The following is a 24823-nucleotide window of genomic DNA, read 5'->3' as shown; positions in this document are numbered from 1 at the left end:
TTCCTGGGAATAATGTGTCCCACCCTGGTCCCTTTCCTGGTAATCATGTGTCCCATCCTGGTCCGTTTCCTAGGAATAACGTGTCCCATCCTGGTCCCTTTCCTGGGAATAATGTGTCCCATCCTAGTCCCCTTCTCGGGAATAATGTGTCCCATCCTGGTCCCTTTCCTGTGAATGTGTCCCATCCTGGTCCCTTTCCTGGGAATAATGTGTCCCATCCTTGTCCCTTTCCTGTGAATGTGTCCCATCCTGGTCCCTTTCCTGGGAATAATGTGTCCCATTCTGGTCCCTTTCCTATGAATAATGTGTCTCATCCTGGTGCCGTTCCTGGGAATAATGTGTCTCAACCTGGTCCCCTTCCTGGGAATAATGTGACCCATCCTGGTCCGCTTCTTGGAAATAATGTGCCCCATACTGGTCCCTTTCCTGGGAATAATGTGTCCCATCCTGGTTCCCTTCCTGTAAACAATGTGTCCCATCCTGGGACCTTTCCTTGGAATAATATGTCCCATCCTAGTCCCTTTCCTGAGAATAATGTGTCCCCTGCCTGGGAATAATTTGTCCCATCCTGGTCCCCTTCCTGGGAATAATGTGTCCCATCCTTGTCCCCTTCCTGCGATTAATGTGTCCCATCCTGGTCTCTTTTTTGGCAATAAAGTGTACCATCCTTGTCCCCTTCCTGGACATGTGTCCCATCCTGGGACCTTGTCTGGGAATAATGTGTCTCATCATGGTCCCATTCCTGGGAATAATGTGTCTCTTCCTTGTCCCCTTCCTGGGAATAATGTGTCTCTTCCTGGTCCCCTTCCTGGGAATAATGTGTCCCATCCTGGTCCCCATCCTGAAAATAATGTGTCCCATTCTGGTCCCTTTCCTGGGAATAATGTGTTCCTTCCTGGTCCCCTTCCTGGGAATAATTATGTGTCCCATCCTTGTCCCCTTCCTGGGAATAATGTGTCCCATCCTGGTACCATTCCTGTGAATAAAGTGTCCCATCCTGGTCCCCTCCATGGGAATAATTTGTCCCATCTGGTCCCCGTCCTGCGAATAATGTGTCTCATTCTGGTCCCCTTCCTGGCAATAATGTCTCATCCTGGTCCTCTTCCTGCGAATAATGTGTCTCATCATGGTCCCTTTCCTGGGAATAATGTGTCTCTTCCTGGTCCCCTTCCTGGGAATAATGTGTCTCTTCCTGGTCCCCTTCCTGGGAATAATATGTCCCATCCTGGTCCCCGTCCTGAAAATAATGTGTCCCATCCTGGTCCCTTTCCTGGGAATAATGTGTTCCTTCCTGGTCCCTTTCCTGGGAATAATGTGTTCCTTCCTGGTCCCCTTACTGGGAATAATAATGTGTCTCATCCTGGTCCCCTTCCTGGGAATAATGTGCCCCTTCCTGCGAATAATGTGTCTCATCCTGGTCCTCTTCCTGGGAATAATGTGTCTCTTCCTGGTCCCCTTCCTGGGAATAATGTGTCCCATCCTGGTCCCCTTCCTGGGAATAATGTGTCCCATCATGGTGTCCTCCCTGGGAATAATGTGTCCCATCCTGGTCCCCTCCCTGGGAATAATGTGTCCCATCCTGGTCCCCTACCTGGGAATAATGTGTCCCATCCTGGTCCCCTCCCTGGGAATAATGTGTCCCATCCTGGTACCCTTCCTGTGAATAATGTGTCCCATCCTGGTCCCCTCCATGGGAATAATGTGTCCCATCCTGGTACCCTTCCTGTGAATAATGTGTCCCATCCTGGTCCCCTCCATGGGAATAATGTGTCCCATCCTGGTCCCCTTCCTGGGAATAATGTGTCTCATCCTTGTCCCCGTCCTGCGAATAATGTGTCTCATCATGGTCCCATTCCTGGGAATAATGTGTCTCTTCCTGGTCCCCTTCCTGGGAATAATGTGTCTCTTCCTGGTCCCCTTCCTGGGAATAATGTGTCCCATCCTGGTCCCCGTCCTGAAAATAATGTGTCCCATCCTGGTCCCTTTCCTGGGAATAATGTGTTCCTTCCTGGTCCCCTTCCTGGGAATAATAATTTGCTCCATCCTTGTCCCCTTCCTGGGAATAATGTGTCTCATCCTGGTCCCCTTTCTGGGAGTAATGTGCCCCTTCCTGCGAATAATGTGTCTCATCCTGGATCCTCTTCCTGGGAATAATGTTTCTCTTCCTGGTCCCCTTCCTGGGAATAATGTGTCCCATCCTGGTCCCCTCCCTGGGAATAATGTGTCCCATCCTGGTACCCTTCCTGTGAATAATGTGTCCCATCCTCGTCCCCTCCCTGGGAATAATGTGTCCCATCCTGGTCCCCTTCCTGGGAATAATGTGTCCCATCCTGGTCGCTTTCCTGGGAATAATGTGTCCCATCCTGGTACCATTCCTGTGAATAATATGTCCCATCCTGGTCCCCTCCATGGGAATAATTTGTCCCATCCTGGTCCCCTTCCTGGGAATAATGTGTCCCATCCTTGTCCCCGTCCTGCGAATAATGTGTCTCATCCTGGTCCCCTTCCTGGCAATAATGTGTCTCATCCTGGTCCTCTTCCTGAGAATAATGTGTCCCATCCTGGTCCCCTCCATGGGAATAATGTGTCCCATCCTGGGATTAATGTGACCCATCCTGGTGTTAATGCGCCACATCCTCGGCCCCTTCCTGGGATAATGTGTCCTGTTCTCTCCCATGTCGCGTCCAGTCCTCCCCTATATCCGGCATGGGAGCAGGTAGCTGACTTAGGCGCTTCCATCATGACGCGTGACGTCACTGCCAACTCACAGGCACGCCGTCAGCTGCCCTTTTCTCATTGGCCAGTGGCTGCGTGAATTGCAATACATTTCAACTGAATGTGTATCCTCAAAACGTACATCCAGCTGAAACAGCACTGGCGTTGGTAGGCCCCCTGCACCTCTAGTACCGAGTGCTGCTGCACCAGCGATATGTGCGCCCCTAGACATCTGTTGATGGGTGAATCGAAGAGAAAAAAATTCTAGAAGTAATAATCCAAGTATAAAAGATAAAAAATGATCAATTCATAATGACATATGCACAATGGAAAAGAGAAAGGCACACCAGAGGAATATTGTAGTGAAATAACAAATCAATCAACATAAGAATATAATAGTGTGCAGTCTGGCAGCCAAGAAGAATGAGGCTCACCCACCAAACACACCCGACAAGCATTTCACGAATGCTTCCTCAGTGGTTATGGAGAGCCCCTTTAGGACCGTGGGGTACTTGGAACCGGGCCGGTTCTTAAAGGGATGTGTCACAGTGGCAGTGACCCGGGGCAGTGACCCGGTCCGTGGCCCTGAGCGTCCAATAAAAGGGGTTGAAGTAAATAGGAAATAAAGTTTATAAAGTAATGTCGGTGATGCCACTTGTGGCATTCGGTCAGGGATGACAGACGCTGCTTAAAGGGGTTCACTGGGGTGATGTTATGGCAGCAGGGATGGTATGGCTTCCGACAGGTGAAGCTGGGTCCCCAGGGCTCCCGATGTAGTTGATAAAGATGGTGTAGTGCCAGAAAGAACTAGAGCACGCAAGGTTGCAGTCTCCTTACCTTTTTACTGCTGCAAGGCAGCAACAGTCCAGGGTACAGATCACAGGTGCTGGTATGGTCCGGCCGGCTTGGAAGTGATTCAAGAATCCCCCTAGCCAGGTAGGGGTTGGAAGCCTTCATCTCTGTGCTGTGTTGTAGTCGCTTGGCGCCTTAGGCCTCACACAAGGTCCTCACTTTCTCTCTGTCCCCCCTGTTGGTAGGACACTACCCGCATGGCAGGCAGCACAAGCCTTTTTATAGGGATATCTCAGGATGCCTCCGGGCTCTATGTGCTGCTGTGCCTTCGGGTGTTATTGGTGGGCAGGCGACCTGCACTCTCCTGTCCGCCGGTTTCTGCCGTGGGGCATAGAGTTACCCCAACAACCTCGGTCTTCCGGCTACTGGAATTCTGCGCTTCAGTGTGGAGGAAGCTCAGTTGCAGCTTCCCTCCAGCTTTTTACTTCTTCTGTGCTTCTCTTCCCCTTTCAGTATCCTACAGACTGCTATGTTTCTCTTCCCTTCCAGGAGCTGCAGACCCACTCGTCTGCACGGCCCCAGCTTTCCTCTCTCAGACACGCTTTGTCTGCTTCCTCTCTCTTCACTCTCCTCTCACATACTAACCAACTCCTCCCCCAGGCCAGAATATATAGGGAAGTTCCCCTGAATCCGGGTCTTGAGCTCCACCTTCTGGCCTGGAGTCAGAACAGTGTTGCATGTACTTGTTACCTGCTAAAGGGATCCTTCCTCGCTTCCAACCATGGCATCACCCTCCCTGTGAGTAACACAATACCACTGTAACAACTGGTTATCTGGGGCGTTAGTTACATATTTGGGAACAAGCATTCATAACCCCTTCTGGACAAGGACTGTACATGTATGGCGCAAGTCAGAAGTGGGTGTATGGAGCGGGCTTATGGTGTGAGCCAACCCAATACCTGGCAGATCATGGCTATGTGTAACAGCCAGGACCTGCATCTAACAATCGCCAGTCCTGGCTGTAACACACATCGGCATTTAACATGGCATTTAACACACACTGCAATGGGGACGCGTCATTCCATGGGCTCATTGGCGTGCCCGTGACGTGATCACGGATAGCCAAAGGATTGCTATGACAGCCAGGGGTCTGCTGACAACTTGTCCTTAATAGTTGTCCAGTCCAAATTGATGTCTGCAGTCGCTGTGTGTTACCACACTTATGAGTCTCCCCAGTGCACGCATCATGCACTGGAGGGACTCGCCAGTTTCTGAGCCGAGACCGGAGGGTATACATGCATTATACACAGTCCCAACCAGAGCCCGTCCAGTGGGCGCAGCCTCGCTCCATCACATGAGAGCACCTTCAAGTCCCTTAAGGTGACTAACAAAAACAAAAAGTGAAAAGTAAAAAAAAGTAGGTTTTAAAAAAATATAAAATATGGTAAAAAAAAAAACATAAAAGTTCAAGTCCCCCTTTTTTTTCCCCCATTCAAAAAAACTATTAAAAAAATACACATATGTGGTTTCGCCACTTTCAGAAAAGTCAGAGTTACGAACATATATAAAAAAATTAACCCTATTGGAAAATGCCATAAACTAAAAAAAAAAGCCACAATTCCACAAAAAATGCTGTAACAAGTGACCAAAATATCACATAAAAACGCTGTCTCATCCCACAAAAAATAAGCCATAACACAGCTCCATCAGCCAAAGATAAAAACTCTACAGATCTCAGAAAATGGTGGCACAACCCCCCCAAAAAATGTTTTTAGCAAACTTTTTTTTTTTCCACCACTAAAATAATAAAATTGAACATGTTTGTTATCATTATAATCGTACTGATGAGCAGAATCATACTGCCTGGTCATTTTTAATACGACAAAATGCACGCCAGAAAAACAATTCCCACAAAACAAGCCGTGAGTTTCACAAGTATTTGCGATGTAAACATGTGATCAGGTCAAATTATCTTTCGCGCAGCGTAAAAAATCATTCTGAAATGTGCATTTTTTTTGTAGAAACTTGGCTTGCACTGCCCAGAACTGCGCACTGAGCAGTCTATTACAGGTGGCTCAGTGCACATCGCTTACTTTGGTCTGCCTGTGTAAACAACCGATGATCGGTAAAAGTTTACCGATTGGAGATCGTATCGTGCCGCCGGTCGGTCTGTGTAAATGGACCCATGGTTGACACCAAAAAATGGCAAAACCTTCTTAATAAGTATTATCTAAGTGAAGAAACATTGTCATGCATCAAAAAATGGCCGAAGCAATGGCATGGGGAGGGGGCACAATTGTAAGTCTGGAGAACGCCTTCCATACCATGTGCTGCGGAGATGTGGCTTCAGACTTGCAACTGTGACAGTCATCATGAATGCAGCAGGACCGCAAAGCCGTCTCAGTGGAGAACACAATGGGAGGCAAACAAAGGACAAGGAAGCGTGACAATACATGACAAATAGTAAGTCGCTAGTGATGAGCGAATGTGCTCGGATAGGGTGTTACCTGAACATGCTCGTGTACTGTTTGCTAGCCGCAACACATGCAGGGATTGCCTGTCGAACATCCGTGAGACATGGAGGCGTGGGGGCTTGAACATATTATTAGAGCACGTGGAAGACACTCGGTTAGCACCTGAGCATGGATGGATTACACATTATCCCAGCACATTCGCTCATCACTAATGGTCACTTTTGAATGCCAGGGTATTGGGTTGCTCTGAAGCAAAATTGGGGGAAGATTTGCTTAGCACATAGACAAAAACGGACATGCAAATTGTAGGAAAGCAAAATACTAGGCCTGCACAGGTGAGGGTAGGTCTTCGTGAATCTCATGATCATCTACCATGTTCTGTTTTCATATCCTCTGTTGTCCTTGTTGAGATTTATTCCTTTTTGCCCTTAGGAGACTTTCACCAGAGCTCAACTTTGGCTTCAGGAGCTGCAGAAATATGTCTGCAGTGGAGAGATGGTCATCGCATTAGTAGGAAACAAAAGTGACCTTCAAGATGATAGAAAGGTTTCCGCAGAGGTACAGCAGAGTCCCGTAATGTCTCATTATCGTAAGATTACTTCTTACCCTGTCACATTCACCTGTAAAGGATGGCGTGAAAAATGCTTAAATGCTTTAGTGCATTTAATTAATCGAAGATCTGTTTATCGCTGGTGTCACCACATGTCTAAGGACGTTCCTCCAGTGTGGAGGCCTTTACAAAGAGAGGGAACTGGGCATGTTCATGTATATTTACACACAATTCATTGCCAACGGTAGAAGGAAGGAAGGCAAAAAACATTATTGCTCAGATATCATAGCAAGTCTGGAGTCAGAATACACAGAAGGTTATTACTCAGCACCAAGGGTGGACACAGAGAGAAGAGAGCCTCTGTGCAAGTACGGTATATGGGCCCTTTACAGTCCATAAAGCACATAATGCTGGCCTTTCCCTACAGGGCACCTGTTGTATCAAAGGTATGAGAGACCCTGCCCTGCACTTCTCAGTTTCTTTAAAGGGAATCTGTCACCTGAATTTGGCGGGACCGGTTTTCGGTCATATGGGCGGAGTTTTCAGGTGTTTGATTCACCCTTTCCTTACCCGCTGGCTGCATGCAAGATTGCCTTGCGTAGGCGTGTACTACGGAGGACATAGAATGAACTTCAATCCAATATTGCGGCCAGCATGCAGCCAGCGGGTAAGGAAAGGGTGAATCAAACACCCAAAAACTCCGCCAATATGACCGAAAACCGGTCCCGCCAAATTCAGGTGAAAGGTTCCCTTTAAAGTAAAATATTGTAATACAACCACATTGATTTATATAGCAGCACGGAGCAGCAACAGGGTATACAGAGCCATATTCGGCAGATCACACAAATTTTTTTTTTTTTTTTTTTTGGGGGGGGGGGGGCAGTTTTATAGGCTTCTACCTGCCTAAAGAGTATTTCAATGCGTTTTTCACTAGTTGGGTAAACCACACTGTGCACGTCATATATTTGGAGTATATAATGAATACAACCAGCAGGTGGCAGCACAGAGGCTTTCTGCTCTTTTAGGCCATTTTCACAGCAAGTAAAACTAGATTCTTCTATTTTATTTTAATTTTTGTAATGTTATTGCAGTTTGGACACACTTGTCAATAAAAATTGCACCATATTAAATTCATACAAAAAAACATATATATATATTTTTTTGTTTCACTTCTGGTGCAGTTGTTCCTAGACATTTTTAATACAAAACTAAATTGTAGCACCGCATCAACTTTGCATTAATGATGTCCGTATGGAAAATATAAGCAAAAACACACAAAAAATGTTTTCCAATATTTATTTTACTCATTTAGATAGCGGCATTAATTCCACAGCACTTTACAGACATCATCATCACTGTCCCCAGTGGGGCACACAATATAAATTCATATAAACTCCTTGCAGATGTTGTCCTTGGTGGGACTTGTACTCAGGACCCCAGAGCTGCAGTGCTAACCACTGAGCCATCGTGCTGCCCAATATGGCATATTATAATTTTTAAGCCGTTAACATCACCAAGAAAATTGGGTAACGCTCAATTTTCTTATTAAAAGCCGCACACCTCTCATTAAATATGGTGGATTTTTGACTATTGTAAAATCTATGAGTAGGAACGTATTTGACACAAAGTTTGTGCTGTTTTTTTGCTTTCAGACTTCACAAATCTATCCCTATCCATGTGTTAGATTATCCAGTAGCCAACCTGCAATATAATACCGTAACAGCATTGTAGATGAGATTCTACCTGTGACAAGCCTGTTGAGCACTTTATGACTTTTTGAAACTTTTGCCATAATTTGAGAATTTTGGGGTTACGTTTGAGCCCAAAATCGACACAAACTGGTTATAGAACATTTGCTTGTCTATCCAGACCCCTGATTAGTAAGTTATCAAGCGAGATACTTGACTACTTTGAATCCGTATAATGATCCAGCAGCGTCACATACATTACGATGAAAGGTAATTGCTGGGGAAGTGTTTGAAGAGCAAACTGGCAGGAGATTTTGTGTCCCCATCTAGGGTTTTCTTTACCGTGTATATAGGATGCATCAGGCCGCGGCTGCACAAAGAGGATTGTAGCGCAAAAGTTTAAATTGAAACGATCACAAAACTGGAATCCAACAACTTCAAGTGAATGTTCATTTTAATTTAGCAGGCACATGAAAACTGCACAGAAATACTCAGTGTATCCTAACACAATCACTTTTGCCTGAACATATTCTCAAAAGATATTGGGACATGATATCAAAGCAGATATGCAATGCAAAAGTCAAATTCCAATCAGTAGGCAGACATCGTGCCACTTTTTTCGTCATTGACCTTTTCCTATGAAATATTTAACTCCCAGGATGCAAAAGCTTTTGCTGAACAAAAACGACTTCTGTTCATGGAAACTTCTGCAAAGACGGGGCATGGTGTGAAAGAGGTTTTCCAAGCAGTAGGTGAGTTAACTTATTTTATGACTTCAACAAAAGTGTACGTAGGCGATCCAAAATGTAAGATTTATCAACTGAGATTTTAAAAAGTTCTATATACAGTACTGTGCAAAACGTTAATGCATGTGTGAAAAAATGTAAGAATGCTTTCAAATATAGAAGAGTTACCAGCAGTGGGGTAACTAGAGTGCGATGGGCTCCATGCAAAATTTGGACCTGGCCACCGCTCTCCCCCGCATGTTAGTCAGATGTATGGGCCCTCGTAGCGTTATAATTCCTATAAAGATACAGATGTTGCCCCTACCCCTCTTCATTATGTAGTAATGTCCCCCATCCTGGGCCCCTTAGGCTACTTTCACACATCAGGTTTTCAGTGTCAGGCACAATCCGGCGAATGTTGGAAAAACTGGATCCGGCGCAGATTGTGAAAAACTGATGCGACGGATCCGTTTTTTTGCCGGATCCGGCTAGCCTATCTAGATTATTGGATACAAAAAATTTTTGGAGCATGCTCAGTTTAAAAAACCGGATCAGGCCACCGGATCCACCTTTTTCCGGATCCGGCACCTTCCGGCTCCCATAGGCTTCCATTCTAGCAAACAAGTCTATGGGGAAAAAAACCTGATCCGGCGGCAGCATTCGCCTGATCCGTTTTTTTCAAAACTAGCCGGATTTAACCTGACACTGAAAACCTGATGTGTGAAAGTAGCCTAACAGTTATATATGTCCCCTATTCTGGTATATATGTCCCATCCTGGTATATATGTCCGTCACTCTCTGTGACCCTTCCTGGTATATATGCCCCCCATCCTGGTATATATGTCCCTCACCCTGGGACCCTTCTTGGTATATATGCCCCCCATCCTAGTATACATGTCCCCCATTCTGATATATTTGTCCCCCCCTATTGGTATATATGTGCTTCATCCTATTATATTTATCCCCCATCCTGGGTTCCATCCTGATATGTATGGTATATACTGTATGACCACTACTATATATACCGTATATACTCGAGTATAAGCCGACCCGAGTATAAGCCGACCCCCCTAATTTTGCCACAAAAAACTGGGAAAACCTATTGACTCGAGTATAAGCCTAGGGTGGAAATGCAGCATTTACCGGTGAATTTCAAAAACAAAAATAGATCATTATTTCCCCATAGCTGTGCCATATAGTGCTCTGCACTGTTCATATTGCCCCATAGCTGTGCCATATACGGTGCTCTGCACCGTTCATTGTGCCCCATAGATGTGCCATATACAGTGCTCTGCACCGTTCATTGTGCCCCATAGATGTGCCATATACAGTGCTCTGCACCGTTCACTGTGCCCCATAGATGTGCCATATACGGTGCTCTGCAGCGTTCATGTCTCCCATAGCTCTGCCCCATACTGTGCTCTGCACCGTTCATGTCTCCCATAGCTCTGCCCCATATAGTGCTCTGCTGCGTTCATGTCTCTCATAGCTCTGCCCCATATAGTGCTCTGCACCGTTCATGTCTCCCATAGCTCTGCCCCATACTGTGCTCTGCAGCGTTCATGTCTCCCATAGCTCTGCCCCATATAGTGCTCTGCACCGTTCATGTCTCCCATAGCTCTGCCCCATATAGTGCTCTGCAGCGTTCATGTCTCCCATAGCTCTGCCCCATATAGTGCTCTGCAGCGTTCATGTCTCCCATAGCTCTGCCCCATACTGTGCTCTGCACCGTTCATGTCTCCCATAGCTCTGCTCCATACTGTGCTCTGCACCGTTCATGTCTCCCATAGCTCTGCCCCATATAGTGCTCTGCACCGTTCATGTCTCCCATAGCTCTGCCCCATATAGTGCTCTGCAGCGTTCATGTCTCCCATAGCTCTGCCACATACTGTGCTCTGCAGCGTTCATGTCTCCCATAGCTCTGCCCCATACTGTGCTCTGCACCGTTCATGTCTCCCCATAGAGCTCCACATAAATCTGTGCCATGGCCGCTGCTGCTGCAATAAAAAAAAAACACACACATACTCACCTCTCTTGATTGCAGCTCCCAGCGTCCAGTCCCGACGTCTCTCCGCTCTGACTGATCAGGCAGAGGGCGCCGCGCACACTATATGCGTCATCGCGCCCTCTGACCTGAACAGTCAGAGCGCAGACGCCGGGAAGATGGAGCGACGCCCGGCGGCTGGAACGTGGACCGGTGAATATAACATACTCACCTAGTCCTGGCGATCCTCGCGCTGTCCCCTCCTGTCACAGCTGGTCTTCGGTGCCGCAGATTCTTTCTCTATCAGCGGTCACCGGCACCGCTGATTAGAGAAATGAATAGGCGGCTCCGCCCCTATGGGAGGTGGAGCCGCCTATTTCTCTAATGAGCGGTCCCACGTGACCGCTGAAGAGGGGAAGAAGCTGCAGCACAGAAGCCCGTGGGACGGCAGGGACAGCGCGAGGATCGCTGGGACTAGGTAAGTATTCCTCAGCGCCCTCTCCCCCTCACCCGCCGACCACATCGCTACCGTGACTCGAGTATAAGCCGAGAGGGGCACTTTCAGCCCAAAAATTTGGGCTGAAAATCTCGGCTTATACTCGAGTATATACGGTATATATATATATATATATATATATATATATATATATATATATATATATATATATAGGAACTCCTTCAAGATTGTTGGAAGACCATTTCCGGTGGCTACCTCTTGAAGCTCATCAAGAGAATACCAAGAGTGTGCAAAGCAGTCATCAAAGCAAAAGGTGGCTACTTTGAAGAACCTAGAATATAAGACATAATTTCAGTTGTTTCACACTTTTTTGTTAAGTATATAATTCCACATGTGTTAACCCCTTTCTGCCAGCTGACGGAATAGTACGTCAGCTGGCAGATCCCCTTCTTTGAGGTGGGCTCCGGCGGTGAGCCCACCTCAAAGCCGCGACATGTCAGCTGTTTTGTACAGCTGACATGTGCGCGCAATGAGCGCGAGCGGAATCGCGATCCGCCCGCGCCCATTAACTAGTTAAATGCCGCCGTCAAGCGCTGACAGCGGCATTTAACTAGCGCTCCCGGCCGCGCGGCCGGAAGTGCTCGCACTGCGGACCCCCGTCACATGATCGGGGGTCAGCAGTGCATCGCCATAACAACCAGAGGTCTCCTTGAGACCTCTATGGTTGTTGATGGCCGATTGCTTTGAGCGCCACCCTGTGGTCGGCGTTCAAAGCAACCTTGCATTTCTGCTACATAGAGGTGATCTGTACTTCACCTCTATGTAGCAGAGCTGATCGAGTTATGCATGCTTCTAGCCTCCTGTGGAGGCTATTGAAGCATGCCAAAATTTAAAAAAAAAGTGATTAAAAATATAAAAAAAATAAAAAATATATAAAAGTTCAAATCACCCCCCTTTCGCCCCAATCAAAATAAAACAATTAAAAAAAATCAAACATACACATATTTGGTATCGCCGCGTTCAGAATCGCCCGATCTATCAATAAAAACAAAGGATTAACCTGACCGCTAAATGACGTAGCGAGAAAAAAAATCAAAACGCCAAAATAACGTTTTTTTGGTCGCCGCGACATTGCATTAAAATGCAATAACGGGCGATCAAAAGAACGTATCTACACCAAAATGGTATCATTAAAAACGCCAGCTCGGCACGCAAAAAATAAGCCCTCACCTGACCCCAGATCACGAAATTTGGAGACGCTACGGGTATCGGAAAATCGCGCATTTTTTTTTTTTTTTTTTTTAGCAAAATTTGGAATTTTTTTCACCACTTAGATAAAAAATAACCTAGACATGTTTGGTGTCTATGAACTCGTAATGACCTGGAGAATCATAATGGCAGGTTAGTTTTATCATTTAGTGAACCTAGCAAAAAAGCCAAACAAAAAACAAGTGTGAGATTGCACTTTTTTTGCAATTTCATCACACTTGGAATTTTTTTCCCGTTTTCTGTTACATGGCATGGTAAAATCAATGGTATCTTTCAAAAGTACATCTCGTCCCGCAAAAAATAAGCCCTCACATGGCCATATTGACAGAAAAACAAAAAAGTTATGGCTCTGGGAAGGAGGGGAGCAAAAAACGAAAATGAAAAAGCGGAAAAAGCTCCGGGGGTGAAGGGGTTAATTCATAGTTTTGATGCCTTCAGTGTGAATGTACAATTTTCATAGTCATGAAAATACAGAAAAATCTTTAAGTGAGAAGGTGTGTCCAAACTTTTGGTCTGTACTGTATGTCCCTCATCCTGGGCTCCTTCCTGGTATTTTGTCATGATTCCGTCAGGGGCTCCTTCTCTAACCCTAATGCTAGGGGCACTCTAGCTTGCCCTGTTCCCTGGATTACTTCTGATGGTGAAGACGTCGGGGCCACGTACCTTGCCTTAGCTCTTGAATCCGCCTTCATTCTGTACCCTTCCCCCACCCAGTCGAAGAGGGGAATAGTAGTGTACTGTAATACACCAACCAGACTAACAAGGTAATACGAACAGGGGTAACAGAAAATACCTTCATACAAATATACTCACACATGTAACAGAGGAATGCACCAGAGAGTGGAAGATGGGGTTAAACCAAAGTAGGAGAAGAAAGGGAATTATCACACACTCAAAACCTAGTAACAGTTTCATATAAATCCACCAAATGGCTTCCCCAGTAACAACCTCTAACAACCTCCAGCCATGATACATAAGCTATCTCTGACAATGAATGCTAGCCAGGGCCCAGAATGTATAGGAGATGGGAGTGGCTAACAGTGCACAGCTGAGAGCCTTAATGCAGGAAAGCTTCCAGGAGCTCTCAACTGAGCAGATTAACCTCTGCACTGCTAAAAGAAGCCTGCACCATTTAATATGTGTGTCAAACAGAAATCAGTCCCAGGAGTGCTGAAGGAAACTCAGACAACATATGTCGTTTGCCACAACGCGTTTCAACGGTAATCCCCTGTTCTGCCTCTGCATAAAAAAACATTCTACTCACCTTCCTCCACTCCCATGACCTATCTGCTACTGGTGCAGAGGCCAGCAGCTTATACCAACATGCCTGCTATGGCAACGCATGACGTCACTGCCATGTGACACCAATACCTGGCACGTCAACGTCAGTTGCCTGCCTCTGATTGGCTGGTGACGTTTATTATGGCACACGGACCTCGGATGCACATCCAGCTGAAGTAAGCACTGGGATCGCCGGGCCCCCTTCCAGCACGGGCCTGATCGCGGTTGCACCTTCTGAATTTGCTGTTGTTATACCCCTGGTTACTAACTTATTTTTATCAATTAACAAAAGACAAAGCAAATGACAAAATATTGATATGATTTAGATTTTTTGGGGGGAGTGACCACTCTGTTGCTTTCAAAATTGCAGCAATTCTTCTAGGTACACTTGCACACAGTTCTTGAATGATTTCGGCAGGGAGGTTTTTTCCATTGTTTTGGAGAACTAACCACAGATCTTCTGTGGATGTAGACTTGAGCACATTTTTTGTCTCTTCATGTAATCCTAGCCAGATTCGATGATGTTGAGATCAGGGTTCTTTGGGGGCCATATTATGACTTCCAGGACTCCTTCTTTATGCTAAGGATAGTATTCTTAATGACATTACCTGTATATCTGGGGTCGATGTCATGCTGCAGAATACATTTGGATCTAATCAGATGCCTCCCTCATGTTATTGCATACTGGATAAGTATCTGCCTGTATTTCTTAGCTTTGAGGACACCATTAATCCTGACCAAATTTCCAAATCCATTTGCTGAATGCTGCCCCAAACTTGCAAGTATCCTCCACCAAGCTTCACTGCCCCATACAAATACTCATTATTATACTGCTCTCTATCCTTTCTGCAAATACACTAAATACACTGCCTTGTTACAGCCAAACATTTCACATATTGACTCATCAGTTCTGAGCATTTTCTGCCAATTTCCATCACACCAGTTATGTTTTTGTGTATAGTTGAGTCAGTTGTTTCTATGGTTTTGGGTGGCAGTTTGTCCATGAAGACCACTTCTGGTCCAAATAGTAGATGGGTGTAACTGGGTCCTACTGGTTGCTGCCAGTCCTGAGCTGATGACTCAGCTGGGCATCTTCCAGTTTCCAAAGAGAAGTAAGCAGGATGCCTTTTTGATTTGTTGCATGTAGTTTTCTAGGCTTACCACTTGTCTACTGCCTCAGTGTCACCTTTTTTTTGTGTCCTCAATACTGAGAAATACAGGCAGATACTTATCCATCATACAATACCATCAAGGATGCATCTGATTGGCTCCAAATTTATTCTGCAGCAGAACAACAACCCGAAACATACAGACCGTGTCATTGAGAACTATCTTCAGCATAAAAAAGAACAAGGAGTCCTGAGAGTGATGATACAGCCCCCACAGAGCCCTGCACTCAACATCATTGAGTCTCTTTGGGATTACATAAAGAGATGAATTTGTGCAATCCTACATCCACAGAAGACCTGTGGTTAGTTCTCATAGATGTTTGGAACATCAAATATTGATTTCATTTGATTCCTCCTATGATCGTCCACTTTGCATTTCATTAGTTGATCCAAATAAACCATTAGCACATTAATTTTTTCTAAAGCATCTTACTGTGCAGTTTTTGTTCCACTCCTGCCTAAAACTTTTGCACAGTACTGTATATAGGCAGTTGTTACTTTCAGAGCTTAAAGGGAATTTGTCACCCCAAAATTCGCCTATAAGCTAAGGCCACCGGCATCAGGGGCTTATCTACAGCATTCTGTAATGCTGTAGATAAGCCCCCGATGTATCCTGAAAGATAAGAAAAACAGGTTATATTATACTCACCTGGGCGGGCGGTCCCAGTGCGGTCCGGTCTGGTGGGCGCCGCCGTCCGGGTCCGGCGCCTCCCATCTTCATACGATGACGTCCTCTTCTTTGCTTCCTGTTGAGGGCAGAGCACAGTACTGCAGTGCGCAGGCGCCGGGCCTCTCTGACCTTTCCCGGCGCTTGCGCACTGCAGTATTTTGCTCTGCCCTCACCAAGGCAGACAAAGTACGCCTGCGCAGGAGCCGCGGCAGGAAGAAAAGAAGAGGACGTCATCATATGAAGATAGGAGGCCCCCGACCGGACCGTGATGCCCATCGGACCGGACCCCAGTGGACCGCCCCCGGGTGAGTATAATATAACCTGTTTTTCTTATCTTTCAGGTAACATCCGGGGCTTATCTACAGCATTCCAGAATGCTGTAGATAAGCCCCTGATGCCGGTGGCCTTAGCTTATAGGCGAACTTTGGGGAGACAGATTCCCTTTAACACGTGTGATATTAATAATTAGAATATATCATTTTTAGAAGTCTTTGCATTTTATCTTTATACTCAGTTGTACATTGTGGTGTGTAATGGAGTCAGTGATAAGATAGATGTTCATTCCTCGGGGAAGCTATATCTCTAATCTTAAGCTCCATCATTCACTTCTCCACTTTCTATGTCTCTGCACAGGATGTCTTCATACATTACACGCCAAGCACATCCTTTACACTCCCCTGTTTTCTGTGATATTACCACTTAATGCACATTCATATTTAATGGTCGGATGCGTCCCGTAAATCTTACTGATCCAAGTCCTCTATTATCTGCCTGCAGCCAGTGAACTACTGACTTTGGAGCAACAAAAAGAGGACAAGCGGCACCGAAGGGACTCCCACATTACTCTCGTCGAAACACATCCCCCCGGCGTAAGGCAAAGATGCTGTGACTCCCAATAGAGGCAGAAGCAGCAACGTATGAGTCAGATTGTATCTGTAGCCAAGTCAAGTATAAAAGAATACATGTATATAATAATATTAATAAAAAGAAGCCAGAACATAAAGTCTAATTTCTAAGGAATATAAGAGATTAAATAATAAAACATCTCAACTAATGTGCAGCAGAGAACCCATAGTGCCATTAACACCTGTCTTTTAAATCAATGTATTATTATTATTTATTATAAAATATTCCATTTTGAAAGGAGAAAACAGAGTGCATTTATTTTTACAATTTTCATAAATGTGAGAAAAATAGAAAATGTATGGAAAAGACTATGGTACATCTATATCAAACTGACAAATCAAGTGATAGACTCCAGCTATTCTATGTTCTATCAAGGTTCCTGTGATTGTGAAGACCAATGTAAGATAGTCTGCAATGTCATCAGATCTACGAGGAGCCTGACAGAAACCTGATGGACCCTAATACCAGGCTATGGGATGGCAGAATTTTTTTTTTTTTAATGTTTAGCTGTCATGGTTCCTTTAAGATCCTATGACTTTAGGATCAGCAGAGGCGAAGGCCCGGATCCGAATGATCTGTAAAATATTCATAAGCTCGGTAAAAGCTAAGGGTACAAAGCAGGTTTATGACCTCAGGACCCCTCTATCTTTCCATCCTTCTTTCCTGCTGCTGAGAAACTGTTCAACTTTTCAGATGAACTTGGCCCTGATTCATCATTTGCAATTTATTGAAGTCGCTCTTCTTTTTCTTTTTCTCTTCTGTTATTCGCTGACTTTTATCGCACCACATTCTTCAAGATGGCGCACATGACTCAGGAACGTTCTTTATTTTTGTTTTTAACCAATTTTTTGAAACTTTTTAGCACCAAAAATCACAATTCTTTAACCCTGCTGTTCTGTTGGTCAAAAATGACCGACTTTGAACTTCAATATTCTTTAAAATATTCAAGATGCGGCTCTGAAACCCGTGGCCGACCGACCCATCCTCATTTAAGTCAATCAACCACAAGTTTCAGAACCGCATCTTGAATACCCCAAAAAATACCAAAGTTCAAAATAGGTCTCCCCAGACCGAACAGAACAGCAGGGTTAAGAAGTCGCAAAAATATACGCCAAATTGAAAACTTTTCCAGAAACCTTACTCCGTGGGAGGACACTGGATTGACATGTGGGGGGAAAAGAATGCGACATTTGGTAAAAGTCGCATTTCATGAAACTATATTTAACATTTGGATAAGCAAAGTTGTAGAGGAAAAATAAAAAAAAAAGACTTAAAAATGTTGAGAAATGTATAGACATTAAAGCAAAAATACAAAAGCCACTAAACAAGAGGAAATTACTCCAGAAATGGAGAGAAACAAGGATGAAGAATTGGGGCCCAAGTTCTTCCAAGGATCCTGCATTCTCTGTACTATTCTATTATGTTATTGATCTTGCATTATTAAAGGGAACCTGTCACATGCAATCCTATCTGCGGACAGCTTGGCATAGAAAAAACGCTGACCTTAATGATACAGATTTAGTGTAACTTGTAATTTATTCATTGAAAACCTTGCTCCTAGTAGTGATTGACAGCTTTCAGCTGCATACACAGTCATAAACGGAAGACTGTCAATCACTACTAGGACCGCCCACCGGACTCATGTATGCAAACACCAGGGATTCCAATGAATAAGTCTTAAGGGGGAGTCACACATAACGATATCGTTAACGATATCGTTGCAACGTCACGCTTTTTGGTGACGTAGTAACGATCCCGCTAACGATCTCGTTATGTGTGACAGCGACCAACGATCAGGCCCCTGCTGGGAGATCGTTGGTCGTTGGGGAATGATCAGGACCATTTTTTGGTCGCTAATCACCCGCTGTCATCGCTGGATCGGCGTGTGTGACGCCGATCCAGCGATGTATTGACTTGTAACCAGGGTAAATATTGGGTTACTAAGTGCAGGGCCGCACTTAATAACCCGATATTTACCCTGGTTACCATTGTAAAAGTTAAAAAAAAACAGTACATACTCACATTTTGATGTCTGTCACGTCCCCCGGCGTCCACAGGGTTAAAACTGCTTTCGGCAGGAGCGCTGCTAATGTGTCAGCGCAGGCCGTAAAGCAGAGCTGTTACTGCCGGTGCTGACACAGTCAGTGCAGGGAAGCTCTCGGCAGCAGCGCGTGCATTAGCAATGCTCTTGCCGAAAGCAGTTTTAACCCTGTGGACACCGGCAGGGGACGTGACAGACATCAGAATGTGAGTATGTAGTGTTTTTTTTTTTTTTACTTTTACAATGGTAACCAGGGTAAATATCGGGTTACTACGCGCGGCCCTGCACTTAGTAAACCGATGTTTACCCTGGTTACCCGGGGACTTCGGCATCGTTGAAGACAGTTTCAACGATGCCGAAGTCTTTCCCCTGATCGTTGGAGAGAGCTGTCTGTGTGACAGCTCCCCAGCGACCACACAACGACTTACCAACGATCACGGCCAGGTGGTATCGTTGGTCGTAATCGTTGGTAAGTCGTTTAGTGTGACTAAAGCTTAACAGAAACCTTTCCGGCAAAAAGTGAAAATCTACCGTATTTGATCAGCTTTTCCTGCTCTATAACTTCCGGCCTGGGTGCAGATCAGACACAATTGTCAAAATGACAAGTTCCCTCTAAGTTATTAATTAAAAAACTAATAAATATTGTATACATGAGTTGGTAATGAAAAGCTAAACAAACCCAGAGTATGGATATATGCTTCCAATTTAAGTTAAATGCCTCCAATAGAGACTTCTAATGGGTGATAAAATCAATCTTTCAATTGTTCTATATGTATAGTACATGGGGGAAAGATGATTTGATGTCATCGACACATTAGGATTTACATGCTATCATTCAGCTCAGCGCTGTCTTCTATTGGGACGCACGTCTGTCCCAGTGATCTGTACATGGACTTCTGAGTGTCTTCCCAGGTAGTGCCTCTCCTGCCATACCGGCCCACCGGACGGATCCCACGGCCAGTGTACCATGATGGGTCAATATCAGGATCTGCAGAAAATAATTAGGACAAACCTTTTATGTTCTAAGCTATGCATTCAGTAAGTTTAATGCAGTATAACAGGTGAGATTCTGGATATTCCTGATCATATAGAAATAGTTACAGTATAGGAGTAATAATGGGAAATGGAAAAGAAGGGAATCCTCAGAGATAATGGCAAACAGCAGGATTCATGGAGATTGTTCACACCAGGCATACAGGTCCCATTTACCATTTAGTGTACCAAATAGTGAAATAATTTAAAAAAAATACAGCTAAACAATGCTCAGAAATACCCATGTTTTGTCTTCTCTCAGCCTTATCATTATATCCAGGCTTGGACTGGCCCACAGGAAAATAGGAGAATCTTCCGTTGGGCCCCTGTGCAAGAGTGGGCTAGCTCTCTCTTATATGAGCAGTACTTGGCACAATATACTTAAATCACTATGTTACAGACAGAGGTGGCATCTTATTAATTTATCAATCTACTCATTGTTATATAGATTTGTGATTGTGGATAATGTCACATTTGCATTTAGCTGAAAAGAGGGGCCCTGGAGTTTGTTACTGGTGGGCCCTTCACAACACAGTCTGATACTGCTTATATCCCTCATGATTTGCCCCTGTTAATCTCCACAGAGAGCAAAACTGTACCTACATAGAGACAATACTGCCCCAATGGCGCACAAAGTTCTTATATCATATAAAACTACGCCCAGAAAATGTCATACATTCACCAGACAAGTCTTCTCTCAATTGTTCAGACATGGCAGCAATAAGCACATGGAAGGCAAAAAGCTGGGCGTAATGAATATCTATCCTACTGCACAATTGGTAACGTATAGGTCTTCGGCCATTCTTCTTCTTACTAAATATCTCTAGAACTATGAACGCAGCCTTTCCTTTAGTCGGAGCAAAAGACCATTGCCTTATCCCGGTATCGCAATACCTTGGCTAAGGCAAAATGGCTTGTTGGCGAATCTCCCTGGCACCCTTTTAACCAGATAATTTTTTTCATTTTTTTCTGACTAATTTAGTTGTTGCTACATTCACTTTGTGGGAAAGCTTACCGGGAAACACAATTGTCTAGTTTAGCTGAATTATTGTGACTCCAAACTTTTTTTTATAGTTAATTAAATTTATATTTTTACATTTAATTTTCATTTAGTTTGGATCTTTTGTCAATTCATAATATACACATGATCCACATCTAGGTATTGTTGCAGGTATTTTCTGTAATACCTGCAACATATATAGAAAATCAGTATTTCCTGTGAACATGGGAAAAAGGACATTTTTCATATATACATTAACAGGTGTGACAAACACATATATATGCACAGACATACCACTTCTCTTGTGTGCGGCTGTGGCCATTTTAGGGAATAGACCTATGGAAGTTAGAAATCTTGTTAGAACTCCACTCTGATTACACCATTATTTCTGAGTATCATGTGTTGTCACTTTCCTAATAAGTAGCATGGCCAGGAGTGAATAAGAACAACATGGAAAATTCATCATCCTAACAGGAATCTTTCAACAGTGTTAATTTCATACATTATAAACTTGGGCATTTGACGACAGGCTGCCTACCTGGGAACGGATGAATCTGGTGGGCCCCAGTGCAAGTGTAAGCCACTTACCCCCCAACATGAGCAGTAGTTGGCTCAAGACATTTGATTCACGATGTACAGACAAAAACGGCATCTCATCATTCATTTTACAATGTACCTAGTTTGTTAATATATATAGCAGCAAAGGGAGATTTGTGAATAGAGGGTAATGTAATATTTGCATGGGGGCCCCCTTTGTCAATGTAACCGGTGGGCTCTTGCCACCCAAGTCTGACAACGAACTGGGCATAAGACTTGGGCATAAACTTATTAAGATAACAGAAGCAGTCAAAATCTTGCTCTCCTGCATTACTGACATTTTTGCTCCTTATGCTCTGCCTAAAATATAGTGCCTTATATTGTTAGCCCAAATTTACATTTCAGACTCACAACACAGTCTTGTTGGGGATGGAAAGAAGCAAAAAAATGTTTTAGTTTTCAAATCTGTTCCTTTGTTGCAACAAAAATAATTATTTTTGGAATATGTAAATGAGGGTGCTTAGTATTCCTATGTCCCAATGTACCATACTGCCCACTTAACATGCTGAGTTTTCCTTCCATGATGATTGACAGCACTGGCGTACTGGCAATCAGCACTCACTGTCTGATGATAAACCTCTGGATTGCGCACACTGTCCCTGTGTTTTATGATTGATGTCAGCAGAGAGGAGAGAGTCATGTGTGACTCATTTTTGCACTAGAGTGATGTCAGCAGAGAGGACAGAGTGATGTGTGACTCATTTTTGCACTAGAGTGATGTCAGCAGAGAGTGATGTCAGCAGAGAGGAGAGAATGATGTGTGGCTCATTTTTGCACTAGAGTGATGTCAGCAGAGAGTGATGTCAGCAGAGAGGACAGAGTGATGTGTGACTCATTTTTGCACTAGAGTGATGTCAGCAGAGAGTGATGTCAGCAGAGAGGAGAGAATGATGTGTGGCTCATTTTTGCACTAGAGTGATGTCAGCAAAGAGGAGAGAGTGAAGTCAGCAGAGAGGAGAGAATGATGTGTGACTCTTTTTTGCACAAGAGTGATCTCAGCAGAGAGGAGTGATGTGTAACTCATTTTTGCACTAGTGTGATCTCAGCAGAGAGGACAGAGTGATGTGTGACTCATTTTTGCACTAGAGTGATGTCAGCAGAGAGTGATGTCAGCAGAGAGGAGAGAATGATGTGTGGCTCATTTTTGCACTAGAGTGATGTCAGCAAAGAGGAGAGAGTGAAGTCAGCAGAGAGAAGAGAATGATGTGTGACTCTTTTTTGCACAAGAGTGATCTCAGCAGAGAGGAGTGATGTGTAACTCATTTTTGCACTAGTGTGATCTCAGCAGAGAGGAGAGTGTGATGTGTGACTCATTTTTGCACCAGCGTGATCTCAGCATAGAGGAGGGTATGATGTGTGTCTCATTTTGCACTACAGTGATCTCAGCAGAGAGGAGAGTGATGTGACTATTTTTGCACTAGAGTGATCTCATCAGAGAGGAGAGTGGGGTGTGACTCATTTTTGCACTAGAGTGATAGCAGAGAGTGATGTGAGACTCATTTTTGCACGACATCCCTTAAGATTTTGTAAAATAGTATAACAACCTCATAATATTAGGACAGACCATATTAAATATACCCGCCTTATCCTACTGTGCATACTCACTTCGAATGTCGAGGGACGGCTGCAGCACTCGGCTGTGAGTCTCGGGGATGGCCAAGCACAGCAGCAACAAGCAGGAAATAGAGGCACACACCAGTTTCATTCTATGTTTCTTGAAGCCACTGACTGCTGGTGAAGAGCAGCAGGGCATAAGGCAGTCTACAAGGGGAATACAATTATACATCACATACAGACTCTTCTACTAGGTTTTGGTACACGAATGAAGTCAAATAAATGCATCCAGTAGCAGATCTGAATGTCACCCAACATTGGAGATATAGTACAGACATATTCTAGAGACTGGAGATATACACTAGTGATATGTATATTTTACAAATTTTTCAGTGGGTCAAATTAAGTCATAATATATATATATATATATATATATATATATATATTATCATTAAAAGATTGATAAAGGTGGAGAAACATACAGGAAATTCCATGAAGACCTGATAACACTCTCAGTCACGGCTCATGCAGACGTCAGGTTTTCCATGGATAGGACTCATACCTATGATAGTCTACGTCAGTGGTCCCCAACACCAGTTCTCAAGAGCCACCAACAGATCATGTTTTCAGAATTTCCTTAGTATCACCCAGGTGATTAAATTATCTGTGCAATACTAAGGAAATCGTGAAAACATGATCTGTTGGTGGCTCTTGAGTACTGGCATTGGGGAACTCTTGGCTATGGGGTAGTTCACGATTTTTATCATCAGCATGGAGACTAGTCCATTATTGAACAGAGTGTCGGATCAAACTCGCCAATTCAAGTGTATAAGTCCATGAAAATATCAACCAGTGCTCGGATACCATGGATTGTTTGGTAGAAGCTAGAGATACCTCCAACAATTTATTTTCACCCAAGAAAAAGTGATTAAGCTCTGACCAAGTTCTGATGGTAAAATCTGACTTTGACCAAACTTTTGTTTACATTCTAAACCAAGACACTGATGAAACTCAGGACATTGCTTCTTTTTTTTGCCTTGGTGGAAAAGTTACCGATGTCTGAATGAGCCCTTTGCGTTGTTTTGGAAACCTTTCATACTGATCGTGTTATTGTGATGTACATAATTCACATAAGTATATGTTTAAGGTATGGAGAAACTTATTTGGAGCGGATACGTTACGTTGAAGCAACTATAACTGTTTGTGTAGATATTGGTAATGTACAGTATGTAAGGCTCTGTGAAATATGTTTGCAATAGTAAGTAATTAAAATGAACAAAAAGAATAAATAATATAATGTCTTGATATCATGATCAGTTTGTGACTTTCCCACTGGAAAAAAACATTTTTCTCAGCTGCTACATTTCTATTTGGTATGGAGCTGCATGCGTCTGAATTTTTATTTTCTAGCAGATAAAAATTAATGAGATGATTTACATATTAAATAATCCAGATGTGAGAACCCACTCACAGCGCTCTATGTAAATATGCATGTGCATAACAACATATACATCCGGTAAGTCTCAGCATAGGGATGAAATTTCAAGTAACTCTACCATACAAAGTTTAGCAGTTTCAGTGCCAAGTGTATTGGGTATCATCTATCAGAATCCTCTCTTTGGTCTCTTGCTCATCACGTAACCAGTCTGATTGGTAACTTCCTGCTCATCACACATTTTAAAGAACTGACTCAGTGGTTAAATTCACTGAATTTTAAATGATAATAAGAAAAATTGATTCAAGTTTAAATATAAATTATATTAAGTTATTACCAAAGACGCTATTTTAGCTGAGTGAATAACTCAGAGTATTTGTAAATGTTTATAGAGGTAAAAATTACAGAATGCCCACCAATGAGACAAGTGGTTATCCATCATACTCACAGTTTTTCGTGGCAGAAGACTCCCCAGCTGTTCTCT

The 24823-nt window shown here is 43.9% G+C and overlaps 2 protein-coding genes across 2 annotated transcripts in view; one reads left to right on the top strand and one right to left on the bottom strand.

The window, feature by feature from the left end:
• Positions 1 to 16921, top strand: part of RAB17 (RAB17, member RAS oncogene family) — a 23019-nt gene extending 6098 nt beyond the window's left edge. The window contains exons 4-6 of the mRNA XM_069733347.1: positions 6414 to 6539; positions 8878 to 8971; positions 16552 to 16921. Of these exons, the coding sequence (XP_069589448.1) occupies positions 6414 to 6539; positions 8878 to 8971; positions 16552 to 16673 (342 nt within the window). The 3' untranslated portion in view covers positions 16674 to 16921. The remainder of the gene's footprint in view (positions 1 to 6413; positions 6540 to 8877; positions 8972 to 16551) is intronic.
• On the bottom strand, positions 16863 to 24823 carry PRLH (prolactin releasing hormone). The gene is made up of 4 exons (XM_069733348.1): positions 24788 to 24823; positions 22956 to 23111; positions 21048 to 21089; positions 16863 to 19709 (listed from the first exon to the last, which is right to left on the bottom strand). The coding sequence occupies exons 2-4, from the start codon at positions 23101 to 23103 to the stop codon at positions 19543 to 19545; spliced, it is 357 nt and encodes a 118-aa protein (XP_069589449.1). The 5' UTR covers positions 23104 to 23111; positions 24788 to 24823; the 3' UTR covers positions 16863 to 19542.

This window comes from Ranitomeya imitator, chromosome 7 (assembly GCF_032444005.1).
Source record: "Ranitomeya imitator isolate aRanImi1 chromosome 7, aRanImi1.pri, whole genome shotgun sequence".
In the NCBI taxonomy this organism is placed as follows: Eukaryota; Metazoa; Chordata; class Amphibia; order Anura; family Dendrobatidae; genus Ranitomeya; species Ranitomeya imitator.
This window is presented reverse-complemented; position numbering and strand designations above follow the sequence as displayed.